Source organism: Alosa pseudoharengus, unplaced genomic scaffold (genome assembly GCF_046254945.1).
Source record: "Alosa pseudoharengus isolate Yale_2024_CS ecotype anadromous, Long Island Sound unplaced genomic scaffold, YU_APseudo_1.1 YU_APseudo_1.1_scf_10, whole genome shotgun sequence".
In the NCBI taxonomy this organism is placed as follows: domain Eukaryota; kingdom Metazoa; phylum Chordata; class Actinopteri; order Clupeiformes; family Clupeidae; genus Alosa; species Alosa pseudoharengus.
The window spans coordinates 20,196,349-20,218,134 of NW_027468565.1; the positions used below are offsets into that span (position 1 = coordinate 20,196,349).

Sequence of the window (21,786 nt, forward strand, 5' to 3'; positions counted from 1 at the left end):
TTTTGAATGTGCAATGAATAAGAAATATGTCAATAGACACCGGAATGCTGTTAAAGAAATACAAACATTTCACAGCAGTAAATAGATAATGACTAATACCAGATGTGTTGTTGCCTATGTGTGCACTGTGCAGACTGTGTGTGTGTGTGTGTGTGTGTGTGTGTGTGTGACTGCCACGGTAAGGCTACGTAAATAATTCCTATATGCACTTCTTTCGATAGTCTGGACTCTGGAGGATGGATGAAGGTGAACTAGTTTCCACCCGGAACACTTTTTATGAGACTACATCGGAATGAATTGTTTGGTGCAAACGAAAGGTGTGCGGAAAGTAAAGGCATTTGCCTTTCGTTCACAATACATAACAAAGAAGAGAAATACTCTGATAGTCACCATAGCCACGCTTAGAAATAGTTACAAAGTGTTGTCTGTAGACTCGAGAAGTGCCGCGTTTCGTATTCGTTGAGCATCCAATCAAACGCGGCCAAATGTTACAAAATTGTAGTCCCTTCCCTCTCTCTCCCCAAGTGGCTCGCCTGCGGAAAGATGTGTTCGTGCAAGTAGCCTCCGTCTGACCATACAAGCCTGTATCTAACTAAAACTAGAGACCGAGCGAACACGCGATGCTTAAAATGATTCATATTTGGTTTCAGTTGAGGAGTTCAACGGTTGTTTGCATCGTGACCATTTTCGGCCTGTCAAACTTCGCATTTTGCCAGAAGACTGAAGTTAGTCCTGAGAAAAGTATTGTTTGGGGTCCTGGGCTGGATCCAAGAGTTGTAGTTCCAGTGCGATACTTCTACATTCAGGCAGTAGACTCGACCGGACAAAACTTCACCACATCTCCAGGTAGGCTATATAGGCGTGCCACTGTGTGCGCATCCCTCCTGTAGCCTACATAGGTACATGCCCCTGTAGCCTAACCAACTGCTGGGCAGAATTCCTGAATTGCATAAAACAAGCGCAGGTCACAGGTTTAGTGTGGCATGCTGAAGTGAATGCTTTATTTGGAGAGCTAACTTTAATATTAGCTTAACTTGTATGATCTTTTTTGTGTTTGCCAAGAAGTGAATTAAATTCATGGTGAAGCATGAGCACACCAAACCTTGGTTTTAAAGTTGTAATCTTTGCAACACGAGATGTATGATCTCGTGAATAAACTTTTTATTTAAAACTCCAATATTTTTATTGAAAATAAATAAAAACGCAATTCACATTCTCATCATGCATTATTTACTCTCAACAGGCTACTAATGTCAAACTCTTTCTCCTCCATACAGACCTAATTGGTAAAAGTAAAAAAACTGCACTGTTTGTAGAAAGACAAGTTATTCTTTCATACACTGCACTGTTTTATATTTGTGATGTAGATCAGTGTTTCCCAAAGACTGGGTCGCGACCCACAGGTGGGTCGCAGGAGATTTTATTTGGGTCGCCAGCACAATTTATGTTGTCTAATAAATTAAATATTGGTGGTTGCATGCATGTTGCATGTTAGATCTGAAGTGAAATGGGTCGCGATGGTCTGTCATTTTTAAAAAGTGGGTCCCCAGAAAAAAAGTTTGGGAAACACTGATGTAGATGTTTAAAGAGTGTAGTGTTTCTGCACTGCTCTAAGTCGCTATGGATAAAAGTGTGCTAAATTAATATATGTAATGTTTTTATTTCAGGTAAAGATGCGTTTATGGTGCAGATTACATCTGCGTCTGGGAAGGAGCATATCCGTATCCACGTTCCTCTTCCCCTGGATAGAGAAGATGGGTCCTTCCTTGTGAGGTACCGGCTATACACCACCCCCAGCTCAGATCTCTCAGTGCAGGTCCTGCACAAGAATAAACCAGTGGCCAAATCACCTTACATCCTCACAGGTACAGTACACACAGATAGATCCACACACTGTATCATGTGAAGACCTCAACAAATGTAATGAGTTTGGAAGTATTGACTTTAGAGTTACAGTTGTTCTCCAGAGCACTTGAAGTGTTTCACATTTGTAGAGAGGCAGGAAGGAGACAACTGACAAGGTCAGAAGAAGTTTAAACACACCTGTATAATATCTTCAAACAACCCGGCATTATGAAATATGTTTACAAGTACAAATGCAGATGCAAAAACAGTTAAGTCTATCTTGTGCAAAATGCTTGTTGTTTTATGGTCAATTCCAGCTAATCTTTTATCAAACTGTCATTTGGTTGTTTTTAAGTAAAATAAATCAAATCAACACAACCCAATATCAAGTTAAAAAATAAATGAATATATTTCTGTAAATTCATCAAAAATGGATATATTTCTAGCCTAGAAATCTAGATGCACCCTAGCGGCAGCAAATGTAATTTGCAGCCAGGGTAGTCTAGCAACTCTGCGTTGGAAAAACCAAACTCTAGTCAGGCCAATCACATTGTGTGTATAGAGTCGGTGGGCGGGCTTAAAATAATGACGACGGAGTTGCGACGGTTCCGTGTGAATTCCTGAAAACAAAGAAGATGGATGCTGCTGCTGGCGAACAGTGGCCTTTGAATTGGCTTTGGCCGCAACTCGAGTTAAGCTTTTTTTCAGTTGGCAAAAGTTTGATCTACCAACTAGCTCCACTGATGGGAAAACGCATGGGACTCATGGTTGTAGCGCAGGGGTGCCATCACTGTGAAAGTACCGTATTTGTCACACTTTTTTTCATAGTTTGGCTGGTCCTGCGACTTATAGTCAGGTGCGACTTATATATGAAAATAATGATATAATTGAACATGTTTTTAAATGTTAATTTATATTAACTGACATGAACCCTACATGAAACATTACCGTCTACAGCCTAGAGAGAGCGCTCTGAAATGCACAAGTCCTGTGCACTTTCAGTCAGAGATTAGTGCTTGTGCTATGCCTGAAACACACGTGCTATGCACTCTGTGTCTGTAGCTGTCTGTTCACGTCCGCAATCGATTATAACGTTCCTCAAATGGAGAACACATCTACATTCTCTCGCGTTATAGGCTGTCATGCTTCTGTGTTTGCAAAATTCCTGACGGTTCCTGATCGCTAAACGTTTGTAGCAGAAGCACCTATAATTTGACTTCAGCGGTGACAAATCCTGCTGAGAGAGAGAGAGAGAGAGAGAGCAATGAGAGAGAGAGGCAGCCCCAAAGTGGTCCTGCGCGCGCGCGTGTGTGTCTCTGCATGGGGTTCAAATGAAGTTAGAGTTGGTCCGTCCAGTCAATAGTCCCGCATTTAGGCCGCTCCATTATTAGATTAATGTCAGACAGTGCTGTAAAATCTGTGGGAATTTCTCGCATTATAATGGCTAGAGTTGCGGGACTTTTATTAGTATGCTCAATACTTATATAATAATTTATGCGCAATACCCGCAATCCCGCGCTGAAATTTAAGCCCTGGTTAAATGCGCATCTTTTTTTCTCTCGCTCTCTTTTTCTCTCAGCATGTTCTGCTGCCAGTTTGTGCCAATATGCTTGATTGCATTGCATTCTCCACAATTAATTTACCACATCAGCATTTTTGTTTAGTGAATCTTTTGTAAATTGCTTTACAAACGGGGGCAGCCGTGGCCTACTGGTTAGCGCTTCGGACTTTTTAATACATCCTCTTTATAATCAGCTGCCCATTACTACCATGCCTAACTGCTGTGGACATTCATCACGACCAATTGTTGTGCTTTTACAATAAACTAGGCTACATCAACACAATATGAAGGGGTGGATATTACTTTGGTGAATGATATAACAAAGCAGTTTAGTTTGTAGGTCCATATTTAAACCTGGCCACCTAGTCTAGCCTACATTCACAGTCCACAGACTTGTGTACAGAATGACTTCTAATTACCTTCAACTAGTGTCATATATTGGGATATATTGTGTAGGCCACATCATTATTTGTATAAGCGCACACACTTAATGGAAATCTAGGATTAGTTAGCATTACAAATGCAGAGTAGACTGCGCCTCAAAGGCGACTTTTTATTTATCAGCGCAATACTAGGCTATGCACTATGCTATAAGTTGTTCATCCACCCCTCAGTATTTTGTGATGTCGACCAAGCATACGATAGCTTTTCATCTCTTAGCACTGTCACAATACTTTTTTCATGGTGATGTTTAGAAGGATAGCCTATCCCCTGAAATAGGAAGGCTGGACAAACGTGAAATGAAGAGGAGGGAGAAAATGGCACTGCAGTTGACAAGGTGTTGGTTAATTATATGATAATTATATATATAGTAAGGTAGACAGGTGATGTGTCCTATGAAAATCCTAGGCCTACCGTGGCTAATTTCAGGCATAGTGAACTATAAACGACAGAAATGTAAATCCAATGTCACGCATCATATTTTGTTTTATTAAAGTATTTAAGGCTATCGCGGTTGTAATCAGTTGTAGGCCTAGGCCTAATGTATGCAGACTCATTCTGCTAGTGAAAGCGCAAAATATTCAGTGTCTGGCAAAACAAACTGCTTATAGCCTACAAAACAAACTGTTGTGTATTTTAAAGGTGCAGTTGGCAAGTCTGACAGATTGAGGGGACTTAGCCAAAATGTTGAATGTTTACAACTCTCATGCCCCTCTCCCACTACCACCAAGCACCCTCTCATTGAGTTTGTGCTCGTCAGTGCGCACCAGACTGTGATTGACAGTCAGATCTCACACAGCCCTGCTCTGATTGGACCAGAAGAACCGGGAGCTGTGGATTTTTGCAACAAATAACAGGCTCTAAACCAGCTGATTTACGTTGTTCTGTCGGAGCATAGTTTCGGTTTCAGTGAATATGGTCAAAAAGATTTAGCCAACTGCAGCTTTAAGTGGGTACAATATTGTTGCTTTTTAAGTGAGTATACGGCGTAGTCCTGCGTATCACGACTACACAACTGGGGGAAAACACTGTTCACCAAGTCATGATGATGAGCTATTGCGCAACGTAGCAGCAGTTTATGATGTTTTCTAAACAAAGTTTAGCCCTTAGGGATGATTGACAGCAATTAACTCATCCGCCGCCAGGGTATTTAAGCCGGCCTCCTTATCTATCCAGCTACCATGCCAAACACGCGCTTCGCTTATACACTCAGTATAGCAATCATGCTGACGGGCGAACTAGTGAAGTGATGTTTACTGAGTAGGCTAATCGTATAGGTTATGTCATGTATGAAAACTAGTATTGCCAGGCAATACTACAATACAATGTAGTACTGGTGACGGCAGCCATGTTGTAGCGCTATCCTATTGCGTGCAGAGGGAATTTGAAATACAACCATTTATCCCACCCCTCGGATTGAGCATTGCCAATGGTCAGTTCCCAGACCTTACATCTTGATGTGGGTTTGGCTCGTCAGGCTACTATATTTCTATATTTCAAATATTTGTAAATTCATCAAAAACTGTTTTTGCAACTGAACCCTTCAAGTGGTTCTGAGGCACATCTGATTAAAACCATGCAGTAGTAACTGTGCAATTGCAGCATGTCAAAATAGTCGACACATTTTGTTTGTAGATTTCCTGTTAAAGGCTTATTCTAATGATGTCACTCGTCATCTTAGACTCTGTAGCTCTAAATATAACCAGACAGAAAGTCTGCATAGCAAACCTCTGGCACACTCATTTCACACTGATGGCGTGGCTTTGTGGCTTGTATGGGGAAGTAGAACTGAACATGCTCAGCTGAGGCAGGATGCTCACAGAGGGCGTCAGTATTCATTTTCTTCACCTGTTTCTTTGTTAGTCATGTCCCGCGCATATCATCCCAGACCAGTTATTTACTTTGGAATGGGTGTTCATACAGGAGCCTGTTTGTGTGTGTTGGAGGTATAGACAGCAACCTCTACTCATGAACCTTGTGCAATTGGTAAATAGGTTGATTTTAACTTCCTCTTGTCCCAATAATATATATATGTGTGTACCCACACTACACAAAGCAGACAAACAATTGTGTGCTCATCTTGTGTGGTTCAATTCATTTCCCTATTGCTCTTGGAATTAATTGGCCAAAGCCTGGTCACGCTGGGACTACCGTAATTTCCCAACTATTAGCCGCAGCTTATACATTGATTTTGCAATATTTCTTCAGCTATGAGGTTAATACACGGGGCAGTTAATATGGTATTAATATGGTTTTGTTTCTTTTAACTTGCATAAAACACTGTCCTGCGGCTTATACACAATGCGGCTAATACACAGAAAATAACTGTATGTCTTTGGAGGATATATCTACAGAGCCTTCCAGTCATAAGCCACATTGGACATCTTTGTAAGAGTATGGGTAAGGGACATAGAAAAATACACAGAAAGTCATATTACTTATGGGTTTTTTTCACCTTTAAACTTTTTGTTGGGGGAGGGGAGGTCAGTTCACTTTCAACTTCCTCTACATTGCTGTGCAAGACTGATATGTCTATGCTCCCTGACAGACTTGTGACCTTTTTGCATGTGACTTGCACATCCTGATTGTACTACAGATATAGAACCTGCTAAGAGTATAATAAGAGTTACCTAAAATTTTAGCCCATCTTTTCATTTATGAGGACAACTAACTAACTGGTAATCAGGAAGAGTACCGATTTTCAGCATTCACCATATATATAGAATTTGCCTTTTTTTTTATTTTTTTAAAGAGAGACAGGAAGTGAATGCAGGACAGACGGAAAATCTGTGCTAAAGTGTGAAAATGACACAAAGCTGTCAGACCAGGTATGTGAGACAGGAGATCCACAGCAGAATCACAGAATAATCACTACTCTTATAGCAGGGTTCCCACAGGTAATGGGATTTCTGGAATATCATGTAATTCTAGTCTATTCCAGACATGGAAAGTCAGGGAATTTGATCATATTTGGGCCAAAGTCATGGAATATCAGGGAATTGTGTTGTAGCAGTTTAAAATGTACTTGCCAAAATATATTAATACAAATATATTTCCATACAGAATTGGTGTATATCTGGTTAACAACTTTACTGTTTGCTTGAGTGATTGTGGGTAGCCCAACTTTGTTTATTCAATGCCTATTTATTCATCTTCCGCTCAAAAAGTCAAAGATCCTTGAACGCTACGCGGCTGCTCTGAAATCTCTGGTCAGTATATTGTACCATTCATTATACATCATGGAAATTCAGAATTTTTGTCAGGGAAAAGTCATGGAATTGTACATTTGACTTAGAGTGGGGAACCCTGTGATAGCGTCTTCTGGTGACACTGAGGTTCTCAGGCCAATCTCATGGACCATACATACATAGGGGGGGCAGCCGTGGCCTACTGGTTAGGGCTTCGGACTTGTAACCGGAGGGTTGCTGGTTCGAACCCTGACCAGTAGGAACGGCTGAAGTGCCCTTGAGCAAGGCATGTAACCCCTCACTGCTCCCCGAGCGCCGCTGTAGCAGGCAGCTCACTGTGTCGGGATTAGTGTGTGCTTCACCTCACTGTGTGTTCACTGTGTGCTGAGTGTGTTTCACTAATTCACGGATTGGGATAAATGCAGAGACCAAATTTCCCTCACGGGATCAAAAGAGTGTATATACTTATACTTAGGTTGCAAGCTGTTTCCAAAAAAAGTATTTGTTAGATGAGCAAATGTGAAAGGTGTGCTTCCCCACTGCTAGGCCCAGTGTATCACGAGTACTGTGCCTGCCCTGAGGAGGACGCTGGGGACTGGCAGGCGGCGTTGGACTGCCCAGCCGGTGACCCTCAGGTTGAGGCCGACTTTGAGACGTTCCCTTTCATCGACCTGGCGCGGCTGAGCCAGGAAGTGCCTCGGCGCTTCGCCCAGAGGGGCGGCCTGATCCACTACACCATCCTCAACAACCAGCTGCACCGCCGCACACAGGGCAAGTACACCGACTTCAAGATGTTCTCGGACGAAATGCTGCTGTCGGTCATGAGAAAGGTAAGTGGCCATGGCGTGTGTCAGACTTAACCTAACTAGCCCATAACAGTGTTTGTGCAGTTCTGGGAAAGTATGTACGGTAATTATGAATTACTGTTTTCCAGAGCTTAAGTTAAGTTGTTAAGTTGTGGTTAAGTATGGACATTTGGGTGAAAGAGTCATCATGAGTGGTTGACTGATCTCGTAGTCGGGTTTGTGATAGGTGCGTCTGCCAGATGTGGAGTTTTACATGAACGTTGGCGATTGGCCTATGGAGAAGAGGAACATGGGCGAGTCGCCGGGACCCGTGCCCGTCATCTCATGGTGCGGCTCCACGGATACACGTGACATCATCCTGCCCACCTATGACATCACACATTCCTCACTGGAGACCATGAGGGGTGTGACCAATGACCTGCTCTCTATCCAAGGACACACAGGTTGGCGATGCCATAGCAATCCCATCTATATCCCTGAGGAGGGGTTAGAGTATTTCAGCAAATGAAAATAAACATCCAAAGACCTTTATGTAACTTCCGTAACCGCAAGAGATGGTCAGTCCAAATTGTAAGAGGGAATTTGGCCACATGAAAATAGTAGTGTTGACCGAAGATTAGAACCATAGTTGATGGTGCCCTTATCAAGTTGTAGGAAATTTAAAAAAAGAAAATCTTACTGTGAGACTCTTTTTCCATAGTTACCATTGAGAGTGTCAGTAGATTCTCCCCAGACATGTATTTTCATCACAAAAAGCCATATTCATGTTATCATAAGGAGTCCTGTTATGGTAACTCTTTTATTACATGGAGCAGTAAATTGTGTAGACAGTTATGAGCCTTTGTTTCACAGGCCCGGTGTGGTCCAATAAGACAGAGAAGGCTTTCTTTAGAGGCCGAGACAGTCGGGAAGAGCGCCTCCACCTGGTCACCCTGTCCAAAGACAACCCTCAGCTGCTGGACGCTGGGATCACAGCGTACTTCTTTTTCCGGCAGCAGGAGAAGGAGCTCGGCAAAGCACCACTGATTGGCTTCTTTGACTTCTTCAATGTGAGAAAGGCTCTGGTATCCTCTGAATCGTCTTTCCCTCCCACAAATGAGCAGTTTGGTAGACACAGCATCACATCTTTAAAAAGATACAGCATGTCAATTGACATATATCCACAATTACCAAATGCAGTGATATTATTTTCTTCTGTCTGTCAGTATAAGTACCAGGTGAATGTGGATGGCACGGTGGCTGCATACCGGTTCCCTTACCTGATGCTGGGCAACAGTCTGGTCCTGAAACAGAAGTCTCCATACTATGAGCACTTCTACACACACATGAAGCCTGGAAAACATTACATCCCTGTGGACAGAAACCTTGCAGACCTCATACAAAAGATCAAGTGGGCTAAGGTAGGAGTGTCTGGGCATTTGTGTCTTATACATAAGATTAAAGGCTAAGATATGCTGGTGTGTGTGTGTATGTGTGTGTGTTAGGCTTGGTGTGTGTGTGTTTGTTGTGTCAATCTCATCTCCTTCTCAGGACCATGATGCCGAAGCAGAGAGTATAGCTAAAGAAGGCCAGCGATTGGCCAGGGAGCTGCTTCAGCCCCACAGACTGTATTGCTACTACTACCTGGTCTTACAGGTGACCATTTCTATCCTTTCACCTTGTATGCAGAGGTCATTGTATCACAATATCATGTAAATTAAATTCAATGACCAAGATGATACTATTGTGTCATCCTATAAAACAGCATTATATCAGTGAAGTGAATAAAGTTTCTTCATTTTTAAATAATATTCTCAATGGTAGTGATGAAGCTATGTATCTTTTCTTTGCTTTCTCAGACCTATGCGTCACGGCAAGTGGGTCAACCGACGGTACATCCTGACATGGAGCTGGTGCCACAGCCATCCGACCACGCAAGCCTCTGCTCCTGCCAACGTGGGCCTCAGGCCAGTGGGGCCAGCCCCAGGAAAGATGAGTTATGATGGACAACACACGCACATTATGATGAATAAAACAGAAGACGTGTTGTTATGAACTTCATGACAAACAAGCTGAGTTCCGATGGAAAAGACAGCTGGAGCGAAACATTTCTATGAACAGTATTTCAGGAGAGGTTCTAAAACAAAAGGGGAGAATACTTCTGATGGATAAAGCGGGGGGGGGGGGGGGGGGGTGGCGGAGTGGCAAGCTATAACAGATGCATCTCCATTGGGGTATATGTCTTTAGTTAGTCCAATTACGGTGCTGAAACCTGCCAAAAAGACTCTTGGGAAACGCTACCTTGGGCTTTAGTCAGTGTAGTTTAGGACACAACCCCCAGGAGAGATCTGCTTCAGATATGCTAGGCTCAACAAGAGAGGAGAGCTTTTAGGAACCTTACATAATGACAGCAAGGAAAGGTTTATAGGTACGTAATTACTGAATGACTGAATGTTTTTTTTTAACTTACTGAACTGTGCCGACTCTTGTTGGTATTATCATCGTTATTATGGAAGGAGGGGACAACAGTTGGAACAATTGGATCACTTATTGTCGTCACTTCCGTGCCAAAAATATATAAAAAAGACATCAAATGACCCAATATTATGTAATACATTTCTTGTCAGATCATGTGTGTATGACTGCAGTGTTCAAGCCCTTAACTATTTCACCTGGGTTTAATGGTGTTACATCCACCAGCTGTGTGTATGGCCTTGTCAATTTAAAAGCACAGTTAGAACTGTATTACTCAACAGTGACCTTAATGTGTACACAAGTTGTCTGTATGGTGGTAAATCATATTATAGTGCCTAAATGTTATAGTGCCAAAATGTTTTTTTACTGAAAAGAGCTGTTTACATTTATTTAAAAATAAGCTGAAAATGTCCTATTATTATCCTGGAAATTGGGGAGATGTTAAGGTGACAGTCATCACCAGAACCGTGTTTTAGTTGCATCTGTGAATTACGACATACCACAATGACCTCACCTCAGTCATGTCAAGTATATAATGAACTGTACGCTGCACTGTGGAATTTCTCTGCTACATTTATGCCAAGGGCTGAGTACATTTGTTGAATACACATGTTGTTTAGAGTTACCATATTGACTTAGCAGATATTTTTCTCTTGTGATGCGAAACTATTGTCAATGAACAGCATTAAGAGGTGTTTGGTTGAGAGTAGAGAATTAATGTGACTAGTGGAGTGAAAATGTAAAACAGGGAGTCCCACTGATGTATTTACTTTGTTGTACCCCTGAAGATGCACTAAAATTTCACATTATTATTGTCAGCACTGTAGTCTTTTTACATGTGCTATACTGAAAATAAACCATTTCAACACTTTCCCAGCCTCATATTAAAGCATTATAAAAAATGATGAAATATGCAATTAATGGGCCAATAAATAGCTGTAACACTACAGACCTGTTTCACGTTAGATTATTTCCAACGCATCAGCCATCTGTTCCTGTAATCAATCTAGACTTAATTCTGATTGGACTGAGAGCTTGTCATTTCCATTTCTTGTGCAAAAGGAAGGAGGTGGGTGGGACAGCATTGTCAGAAGATTAGTGCATTGGGTCAGATATGCACTAGCGTTCAAGGGTGGGGTGACTTACAAAATGTCTTTCCTACGAAAACACACCACAGAATGTTCTGGAAAGGGAAACATAGCAAAATGAATAGGATACGTAGTTAAACAAGGATAGAATAAATGATTTTTAATTGAAATCATTGTCCTGAAAACATTGCTTTTCTCAGAGAATCTGTTTATTTTCTATTGAAAACAAGCAAACTTCTAAATGACCCCAAATTTCTGAATGTGTAGCAGGTAATGTCTATTTCACCGTGACCAGTGGTCTGTAGTACTTTGTACATTATAAATTCTACACATGTAGCTTTAAGTGATAAATTGCCTTTGGCTGTGTGTAATGTTTTACTCCTACTAAACACACTCACTATGTTAGTGTGCTCTCAGGAGAACCCCTCACAACATCTACAATTAGCTGTTTATATTTGGCCTTTGGGACAGTACCACAGATTTGAGTACAGTCATTTCACACTGGTGTGAAGCAGATAGGACCGCTGGCGTTTGGGTGAGCATTCACTTTAATTGGTAGCCCTGTGTCACAATTCCAGAGATATCACAATGACAATAAAAGCTGGCCGCACCCAGCAACACAATCAGTTAGTTTGATAAGAGTACTGAGTGGATTCTGCCCCTTATACGTGAAGGTAGTCAGGCTGCTACAGCACAACATGTAATGCTTAAATACAAGATCATAAACATGCATCTGATGGCTCACACATACACACACACACACCTTACCTCACCCATACACACACACAAACACATGTTTTTCAATTAAATTATTAAGGATATATACACAATAATACCTACCAAAGGGTATGTGTTAATGTGGGGTTAAGGACCCATTTGCCTTTGTAGGTTTGTTACTGGAATACTGTACACTTGGGAGTGAGATCGCTGATTTCGACAGGTTAGCATCAGATGAGAACATCCCCACACTCTTAGCTGCCTGGCATTGTGTGTTATGCTCCACGAATCTCATTTATTCTACAGGGCTCCACACAAAAATGATCACGCCACCCCCACGGTCTCCACATCTTCAGGAAAGAAAAAAAATAGGAGAGAGAAGAGAAAGAGCCTCCTAACAAGTACCATGTGTGTCTCTTAGCCGTCCACACACCAAGTGTTAACACACCACAAATCACCAGGGGTGTACACCAGTGTTCATCAGATCTCTTAACTGGACTTTTCTCCACAATCCTTACATTGCTTATGGTCTTTTCACTGAGCCCATGTGAAGTTCAAAATGCATGAAAAATAAAAATCTGTCATACCCTTGGTTCAAACAATGTTGTTTAGCTCAGTACCATAATAATGAGTCTGTCTCGTTATCATACAGTTTAAGTCAGAACTAGGCAAATAGGAAATAGCAAATTGATGGGAATTTGAGGTTTACATGCAGATTTCCTTTCAGAGACTTGAAAACAAAAGTACAAGAACTTCATTTCACTGTAATTTCTATCTCTAATATTTCTCACACTTCCACCTATTTTTTGAAATCCCATCACCAGATAGAGGTTTAGTTTTGAGAATAAAAATAAAAAATAAAGGTGAAACCCAAAGTAGTTAGAAATGAGACTGGCAGTAGAATGGCACCAGTGAGATTCTACTGAACCATATTCTGAGGGCCCCTAATTTCACTGATGGGCAATGACCAAATTGAATGACTTGTCAAAAAACCTTTTTTGTACTTGAATCCATCTTCCATTTCACATGTTTCTCGTTGATCTGTTCAGCAGTTAGCATCAGCTTTTGTTCCACCAGAAACAACAACAACAACAACAACAACAAAAAGTCCAATACAAAAGTCCCCACAAAAGACAGAAAATGAATCCCATCCCCAGTTAGCATTAGCCTCCGGCGTGGATCTGGCCCTCGCCTGGCCAGCCTCTGGCCCAGATCCACCCCAGTGCCAGATGCCAGATGCGGATTTTGTGTTTTTAGCTTACTGAGCTCCACTACGACCTACAGCATCATATGACAAGTCACACCACCTCACAACATACATCTGATCCGCCGCTCCTTCACAGTCCCATTCAAGGTGTTGGATCGCTGACAGTTCACGAGCGAGCATCTCTCCTCCACACACGCTCGTTGCCAGCCAGCCACACACACCACACACACACACCCTTGCATCCTCCCATTTACATCACACGCTGTCCATTAATGACGACATCATCAAACTCCTCCTGCAAAGACATGAGAGATGGCCAGATCAATTTTAGATGGGCTTTGAGATAGCACATAGACAATCTGTTAGCAGTCATTTTACACTAACTAATCACTTTTAAAAACACTGACTAAAACTGCTCTAGACAGACACAGTATGAGAGCTGACTTGAGCTCTGCATACTCACCTCTTCACTCTCCTGTTCTTCTTCCTCATCGTCGTCCTCCTCTTCCTCCTGCATGGGAGTATCCACTGCCCCGCCAGCGCGCAGCAGTGCCTGCACTTCTCGGTTGGGCCTGTGGAGGGCGCAGTAGAGCGCAGTGTGGCCTGCATAGGAGCGCTGGTCCACTGCTGCTCCCGCGCTCAGCAACAGCGCCACTAGCTGGGCACTCTGAGCCTCTACAGCCCAGTGCAGGGGAGAGCGACCTGAACCCAGGTCCTACAGACAGGACGCCGCACGTGGGAGAGAGACAGAGATGCAGAAACAGAGAGGGTGAAATAAAGAGAGAGAAGAAAAAGACAAAACATGTGTGAAATATGGTAAGAGAGCGTAGAAGACAGTTTGCCGATAGGATGACAGGAGAGAGAAAGGAGCGACAGAAGGAAATAATAACATGGTGGCATCAGGAGGGAGGATTCTCATACAGTATGATAGGAGCAGATGATGTGTCTGTGTGTATTTGTGTTAGTGTGCGTGAGTGAAGAGTCATCTCTTCTCTCACCCTCTGGTTCACATCCGCTCCTGCACTGAGTAACATGTTGATGATGTCACTTCTGCCTTTCTGCACGGCCACATGAAGAGCACTTACTCCTGGGAAAGGAAACAATGAGGCAAGACACAGAGTCAGAGTCAGACAGAGATGGAGACCTACTAGAACTAGATCTGCATATGTTCTCATGTCCTGCCCTGCATGCAATGATTGCTAGAGAAATGGTAAAGTAGAAATGTGAACATTTGAGAGACAAAGAGAGCCAAAGGGGGAAGGATGAGGAGAAGATGTGAACATTTCACAATGTGCAGCTACAAATTGCGTGCGGTACTCTTTGACATCCTTGACCATGTCAGCCGTGAGAGTGCTGTGAGGTGCACTCACTGTCCCCTCAGCAACGGACTCCCCTGATTTTGTTTACAGGAGCTGTGGGGTTGATGCCAGTGTTTCAGTGCCAAACAGAGAGGGTCTGTGTATCTGATGCAGTACATGAAAACATGGTGCTTTTTTAATGAGGCGCTCTGTGCTACCTACACTCAGCAAAACTGACAGTCAGCTTGTGCTCCACACGTAGGTAGGAGACAGCGACACTTGTTAGTGTGTTTATGTCTTAAGGTGTGTGCTAGAAAGAGTGTTCTGGTGTGTGTGTGAGAGAAAGAAACAGTGTGTTAGTGTGTGTGTGTGTGTGTTTATGAGTTGGAGAGGGTTCCATTTTGGGGTCTATGTTAAAGCACAGTCTCAGCTGTGTGGAGTTAGTGGTGATGGGGCAAAGTCTAGTAACAATAGTAGGTATACCTGAATAGTTGCTAACTGTGTTCTGTGAGTTACTAAGTCTGTGTACCATAATGTGAATGATTTACTATGGAGGGTGCCTTCCTTGGAAGTTTTTCTGGAACATTGGAATCCAAGTAGCGCTATGACCAGCATGTGAGTATTTGGTCAAGTGTTCTCTGAGCAGGTGTTTCACCTGAGCAGCTGGTGGTGGTAAGGTGTTCTCTGAGCAGGTACCATACCTGAGCAGATGGTGGTGGTAAGGTGTTCTCTGAGCAGGTACTATACCTGAGTGACTGGTAATGAGTTTGTGTACCTGCACAGGTGTTTTACCTGAGTAGTTGGTGACGGAGAGGTGTTCGTAGGAGAGGCGCGGGCAGGACGTGAGCTCCTTCACACACTCCATGCGGAGCTCCCTCACCGCCAGATGCAGCGGTGTGTTTCCCCCCCGCTCCTGCAGCTCGGCACTCGCACCCCCCCAGAGGAGACCGCGCACACACTCCGGCTGGTCCACTATCACCGCCAGGTGTAATGCCGTCTGAGAGAGGAAAGAGAGGGGGGAATTAATAAAACAAAGAATATAACACAGAGATATGGCAAATATGAAAACGAGGGAGAAAAGAAAGAGATACTGTGTGATAAAGGAGTCCTGATAATAAGTTAACTAAAATAAATAAGAAAAAAAAAACATGCCATTTGTGGTTTTCAAGTCAATTTAACTCAAGTCTTTCTTCTCCACAAGCTATGGTATTTCATAAGAGTTCATAAGATTTCATGTTGTATGCTTCCACCCCTACCAACTCCGAATAGGCATGCCACTGATCATCTGGGTCAACAATGTTGCAATGTAGCTTGTCCAAACATAGCCGCACTCTAGGTTTGAACGGGAGGTGCTTCCATTCTAGCGTAGTGGGGGAACTGGTCATGATGCCTGATGGCACGTGAAGATTCCTGTGAGCTCACTGCTTCCCTTTTTTTGACCCATGATGCAAGAGGCCATGTTATTGTCAGACACTTCTGCCAAAACACCTCACAGCAGTAGGCTGCACTATATTTCCCCCATGTATTGCACCTATCGTAGTATGTTTTTGCAGTCCTTACTGTAGCTGTCTTTATGTGAGAAGTGGACTTCAGATATTTGTTATATTGCAGGACCCACCTCAATCATTCTAAATGGGTATTTCAAGAGCATTGGTGGGAAATTAGCAATTAAACTACTGAAAGAGGCATGCATAAAAAAACACCAATACAAACAACAACAACAACAGCAGCACAACTGACAATGATAAAAGACAAAAAGTGGCAAATTGTTGCACACCATCCATCTCTGAGGATAATGCCAGCCACATACATCATTTAAAAATATAATGTGACTGGATATATGGATATTATATTTTGTATTATCAGCATCAACCTTTATGATCATCTGAATTAGCACTGTCTATGTTCTTGAAAATACTTTGTATGTGCTATTCAGTGCATATCAGGGGTAAAGTAGGCCTACAGGCAAACAGAATCCTACGGTCCTCCTACTCCAGACTCCTACTGTTTGTCATCTTACCTGGCCCAGGTGATTCTGAATGTCCAGGTAGGGAGTCCAGCTGGTTTCCAGGGCGATGACCCCCAGCAGGTACTGGACGAAAGCCCTGTGCTCGTGGATCAGCGCCAGGTGCAGGGCCCTGAGAGCAAGGCAAAGTCGACCACATTCTCATACATAATACACAAACAATCATAACCCAGAACATAAAGGCCAATGCCTACTCCAAAGGTAGGTACTAAGCATCAACTTCTCCCGATACTCAGGATGTACAACACAGTCACCGAGGGTGTGCCCTCTATCCATGTAAACTCATGGATGGGACACCAAGAACACTGACTGATGTCCCTGGCTGGTGCGCATGCATTGGTTGATGCACTGTTGCAACAATAAACTTACGTGTCTCCGTCTTCGGATAAGAAGTTTAGAGTGTTAAACAACTCTTCTCTTCTCTGCCGCTCCTCCTCTGGACTGACCACCGAAACCCGTTCACTCCGTCCGGTGTCGACGGTGTTACCCACAGCCTGTTCGGCCAGGATAAGAGTCCCAAGACCCTGAGACAGGCTTCCTACCGTCTCATCTGTTATCGAGTCCCCGATCGCGGAGTCTAGCCTCTCTCCTGGCTCCACGGACGTGCAGTCCTCTGAACGGTCCTCAGCATGACCCAGTGACGGACAACAGTCCTTTGGCCGAGTGCTACTCCAGGCTGATGGCGACTCGATGTCATATGAGCCATCGATACTGAGCCCAACGCCACTGATAGAGTCCAGTCCGCTGTCGCACCAGTCATCAGACGCTGCGTTGGGGCTGCCGAGTTTGAGCTCGCAGCCGACCGCAGGCCGTGGATATTTGTTGCTTGAATCGCCGTTGGAATCCTCCATCGAGTGCCGTTGTATCCCCGCCATTTAAAATGTTTCTTACACAAAAGAAGGCCTGTCTGTAGATTAAATTGTTCCCCTGCTTAACAATTTTGCGTGGCTAGCTAATGAGTCCAGTTTCGCTAGCCTAGCAAGAGTCAGAAATTGCTTCAGATGTTCTCCAGGTCGGAACAATCCTTTTATCGTATAAAAGCCAAAACAACAGCGCAGAGCGCTGCTGTGCTAGCCACTCAGCCCTGTTTCTTACTCATTTTAGCTTCCCAGCTCAGTCATAGAGCAGAGGAGATGATTAAGTTGGCCTTGCTACTTCCCGATAAGGTTGTTTGGCAAGAGCTGGAGAGTCCAGGGGAATTCCCGACAGATCCCAGATCCCATGAAACACAACCTGCGCATGCGCATCACGTGTTCCGCTACTACTGAAACGGGAAACAACAGCAGGATTAGAATATCATATTTCTGTCAGTTTAGCCACCGTCATTTACCGAAAGATATGTGTCATAAATGAAATATGCAGAAAGGACAATGCTGATTTTACGATTTCCTTTCCCTATCTGAATAGAGGTGACCTACGCAGTTACTGTAAAATCGCTAAAATTACGTATCGATTAGGTTCATTCCACGGGGTGGCACTGTCGTATCATGTTTCGTATTGTGGTGACTTCTGCGGCACAAAGCCAGGTTTGACACCACGAAACCAGGCCATAGGCCAGGGGTCGGCAATTACGTTTGGACCCGGGCCAATTTTTTTTCAGACAATGGCATCGCGGGCCATAGCTTTTGTAATGGGGGGGGGGGGGGGGGGGTGTTATAGGCCTACTATTTAAATTATTAATCTAACTTTTAAAATGCATTTAATTTAATTCCATTAAAAACGTTTATTTGCTTATGTGCGCTGTTTTATGCCGCCTGCTGCATCTCCTGTCGTCTCTCATGAAACAGGCGACTTGCCTAGCAACTTGCCGTAACTAATGTGTACAAATATTATTCTTTTGGATGACGTGTAAATGATTAGCTGAACATTGCTATATGCTAGTTATCGATGCAAAATGTCGTTGTCAAAAGCCTTGAAAAGAAAAATTGATTCAGAATGCAGGACCTACAAAGAAGAATGGAAGCAGAGGTATGTGTTGAGCCTGCCTGCATTTATTAATGCCAAGCCTATTAATTTAACTAAACATAAGCTATTTTTGACCTTGCCCACTGGAAGAGGGAGACAGGACACTTTTGTTTTGTTTTTTGCACAAGATTACGCGCTCGCGTGCCAATACCGTTCCGACCTGTGCGCCATGGATAACTGCAAGGATGTTCCACCTGTTGTTTTGTCACTTTAGTAGGACTATCATCTATACCTCAATAAATGTTCTGAAATTGATGGGATTGCTGTAGCCCTTTTTTTCTTTTTAAAAACATGGGGTTAAAAAAAAATCATTTTTTTTTTTTTATTTAAACAGCAAATTAACGTCATCTCGCGGGCCAGATAGAATAGATGGCGGGCCAAAATTGGCCCGCGGGCCACTATTTGCCGACCCCTGCCATAGGCTATAACATATCATTAAATCAGTGTGCCAGCCAGTTTAAGTGATACATTGCTTCTTTACAACTTTTCTCTGATTGCTGACATGTTTACTTTTTTATATATCAGGAAGTGTTCTCATTTTAATGAACTTTACCAGTCGTAGGCTAGCCTAGGCCTACAAGTTTAGTCTTCATCGTGCCCTGGCCAAATGGACTTTGAAGACTCACTAGCCTACTGTTTACAGTCAGCATAAAAAGTAGCCTAAACATCTCCTGTTTCTCAATAAACATGCCTAAACATTCTTTTGTAGGTGCTTTAATAACCCAGATATAATTAAACCACACCACTGTAGGCTAATACATTTTCTTGGTTGTGCAATTATTTTTTGCTTGTTCTACTGTCTCCACTAACATTATTCTGTAATTTCTTACGCCTTCATATTGCATTAATGAAGTTAACTAGGTTAGTTGTTTTGTGAACATTTTTATTTGAAGACAGCTTTGTTACATTGTTTAAACAGAAGTATTGAAGATTGGACATGAAGTAGGCTAAATATTGGCTTTAGGCTACAGTAGTAGTCCTCAGTTGCCATCAGAGCAAAACAAAACTAAGTGTATAACAAAGATATAAGTGGTTTCTTAGTAGGATGCATAGTACTCTGATAAAACAGGAATACAGCCTCCATTATTCTGCTTGCTGTTTGTGAAAATGTAAGTCTATAAGCAGAAGTGGAGTTCTGCGACTTAACAGTGTTACAAAACAGAGGAACTGTAAAAAGCTGACATTTGAAGAACGTTCCAGAACTTCCAGTCCATAAAACAGTCTGAGGACTTGTGTTTTTGAATCCATTGTGGATACAGTAAATTGCAGTGAGTAATATACCAAAGTGATTTCAAATATAACATATGGGGCCTCTCAGATGGCACATGCTCATATTTCCCTGATTCTTTTGTTGGTTTCATAGCAATTTTTGAGGTATTATCCAATATCCTTCATAATCTCCCCCTGTTGGCCAATGTTAACAGCATCTCAGTGAGCATACAGACCCTCTCTGAGAGGCCTGCCTGCAGCACTGCAGCTGAAGCAGGCTGACCGCAGAGGGACCTATTACAGGTTTGTTTGTTTGCTTGACCAGCTCAGACCAGCCCAGGGACTCAGCCAGGGAGAGGAGGAGGTGGAGTAGATTGCACACAGATGGAGGAGAGGAGGAGGTAAAGCAGTGGTGTAGTCTACGTGATAAGCAGGACTATGCAGTACACCCACTTAAAAGGCATTACCATCTCAGTACACCCACTTAAAAGGCATTACCATCTCAGTATACCCACTTAAATAGTCAAGGATATGCATTTGGGGTTGATCACAGTATACCATTGCAGCTAACTAGACTACATCACAGTATACCCACTACAGCTAACTAGACTACACCATTGAGGTAAAGTATGTAAGTAAAGTATGCAGGGACTGTAGTAGTATGCAGAGACTGTTGTTGCAGTTATGGTGCTTGGCAGTACCCTTTGTGTCAGTAAATAACCTCCTATAGCCGTCTCATAGCTGAGGTCTTGAGGTCTTGGCACTGTGCTTCCAAGATCTGTGTCACGTTACAGTGCATGTTATGTAGCACACATTGGATCAGCTGATACAACAGGTGTAAATTCCCCTTTGTAGTCACAGACCATGGGAGGAAAATTCCACAACTACAACAGCAGCCTTTGTACTCTACTAGACAGGCTTCTTTTTCTAAGCGACCACAACATCTCCTTCCTCCTGTGTTTTCAATAGTAGTGACAGACTGTCATGTCTTACACTGGATTTGGAACTGATTCATGAAGACCCTGTTTTGGTATGATGAAATATGACAACGCTGGTCTGGCAATACTGAAAATGCACTGACATAGTTCTCATGTTGTTGTTTTTTTCTTTTTGTAAAACATGAGTCTACCGAACCTTGTGACCTAACACTGATTTCAGGAGGTGACTCTTTTTAGCGTCAGGTCTGATGACATTTTACCTCATGCCCCTCTGTTCTCCATATCCATAATTGATGAAAACACATTAATAACTCATCTCATGCTTTTGTCATGCAGCCTACCTGTGTGTTCCCATCATGATTAAAGATTCCTATTACAGCCAAATTCAAGGGCTAGGGCATGTCTGCTGCTGACATTTTGTCTGGGTTTGTCTTTGAGGTGTAAAATGGCTTTGCACATCACCCTCTGGTTTGCTGGGAGAGTCAGGAGTGGGCCATGTTGACCATGGAGAACTTGCTTTGAATGGAAGCTGCAGCTCAATCACAGGCTATCAGGGCATTTGAATGAAATGTGAGATGAGGATGAGGATGGTTGTGGTGGTGATGATGATGATGATGATGATGATAAGATTTATGGGTGTAGGTATTCATGTAGTTAAATTAAAAACACTATGAAATTGGACTGTGACAAAGACATGCCACTCCAAATAAAAGGATACACTGAGTTTGTGACGGCCAAATATACTGGACCATGATACAGCTTCATGCCTGATATTGCAGTTAGTTCCCCTATACTATGTATGTGTACACTTTGCTGTATGAACATGAATGCCTTATAATGACATCAAAAGTTTGATGTTATTGGCAATTATTTTATCCAATTTATAATTCTGTCACACTCTCTCTTTTTTATAATCTCTTCCTCTTTTGTATTCCTTTATCTCATTGATATTATTTGTCTCGTTCCCTCTCTCTCTCTCTCCCTCTCTCTCTCTCTCCCCCGCTCTATCTCTCTATCTGCTTTGTCAGCAAACTCTTCTCCGC

General features: G+C 42.8%; 2 protein-coding genes across 3 annotated transcripts; one reads left to right on the forward strand and one right to left on the reverse strand.

Moving 5' to 3' along the window:
• Nucleotides 1-240: 240 nt before the first annotated feature.
• Nucleotides 241-11,166, forward strand: poglut3 (protein O-glucosyltransferase 3). Of its 2 annotated transcripts, XM_076267119.1 has the most exons (8): nt 257-846; nt 1,668-1,865; nt 7,582-7,865; nt 8,068-8,284; nt 8,694-8,890; nt 9,047-9,241; nt 9,372-9,476; nt 9,680-11,166. In XM_076267119.1, exons 1-8 carry the CDS (start codon nt 621-623, stop codon nt 9,821-9,823), a joined length of 1,566 nt encoding a protein of 521 aa, XP_076123234.1. In that variant the 5' UTR covers nt 257-620; the 3' UTR covers nt 9,824-11,166. The 2 variants fall into 2 exon arrangements, with proteins under 2 accessions (XP_076123225.1, XP_076123234.1); XM_076267110.1 differs by having other exon boundaries at nt 241-846; nt 8,694-9,241.
• Nucleotides 11,167-11,438: 272 nt separating this feature from the next.
• nfkbib (nuclear factor of kappa light polypeptide gene enhancer in B-cells inhibitor, beta) lies at nt 11,439-17,868 on the reverse strand. The gene is made up of 6 exons (XM_076267130.1): nt 17,001-17,868; nt 16,626-16,743; nt 15,398-15,602; nt 14,306-14,394; nt 13,771-14,022; nt 11,439-13,602 (listed from the first exon to the last, which is right to left on the reverse strand). The coding sequence occupies exons 1-6, from the start codon at nt 17,504-17,506 to the stop codon at nt 13,558-13,560; spliced, it is 1,215 nt and encodes a 404-aa protein (XP_076123245.1). The 5' UTR covers nt 17,507-17,868; the 3' UTR covers nt 11,439-13,557.
• Nucleotides 17,869-21,786: the final 3,918 nt, after the last annotated feature.

Coding starts and splice junctions, on each gene's coding strand:
- poglut3 (XM_076267110.1), top strand. CDS start 621: ATGCTTAAAATGATTCATATTTGGTTTCAGTTGAGGAGTTCAACGGTT. Junction 8,285..8,693: donor CTCTATCCAAGGACACACAG/GTTGGCGATGCC, acceptor TTTGTTTCACAG/GCCCGGTGTGGTCCAATAAG. Junction 9,242..9,371: donor AAAAGATCAAGTGGGCTAAG/GTAGGAGTGTCT, acceptor TCTCCTTCTCAG/GACCATGATGCCGAAGCAGA.
- nfkbib (XM_076267130.1), bottom strand. CDS start 17,506: ATGGCGGGGATACAACGGCACTCGATGGAGGATTCCAACGGCGATTCA. Junction 15,603..16,625: donor TTCAGAATCACCTGGGCCAG/GTAAGATGACAA, acceptor TTCCTCTCTCAG/ACGGCATTACACCTGGCGGT. Junction 14,023..14,305: donor GAGCGGATGTGAACCAGAGG/GTGAGAGAAGAG, acceptor TCCTGTCTGTAG/GACCTGGGTTCAGGTCGCTC.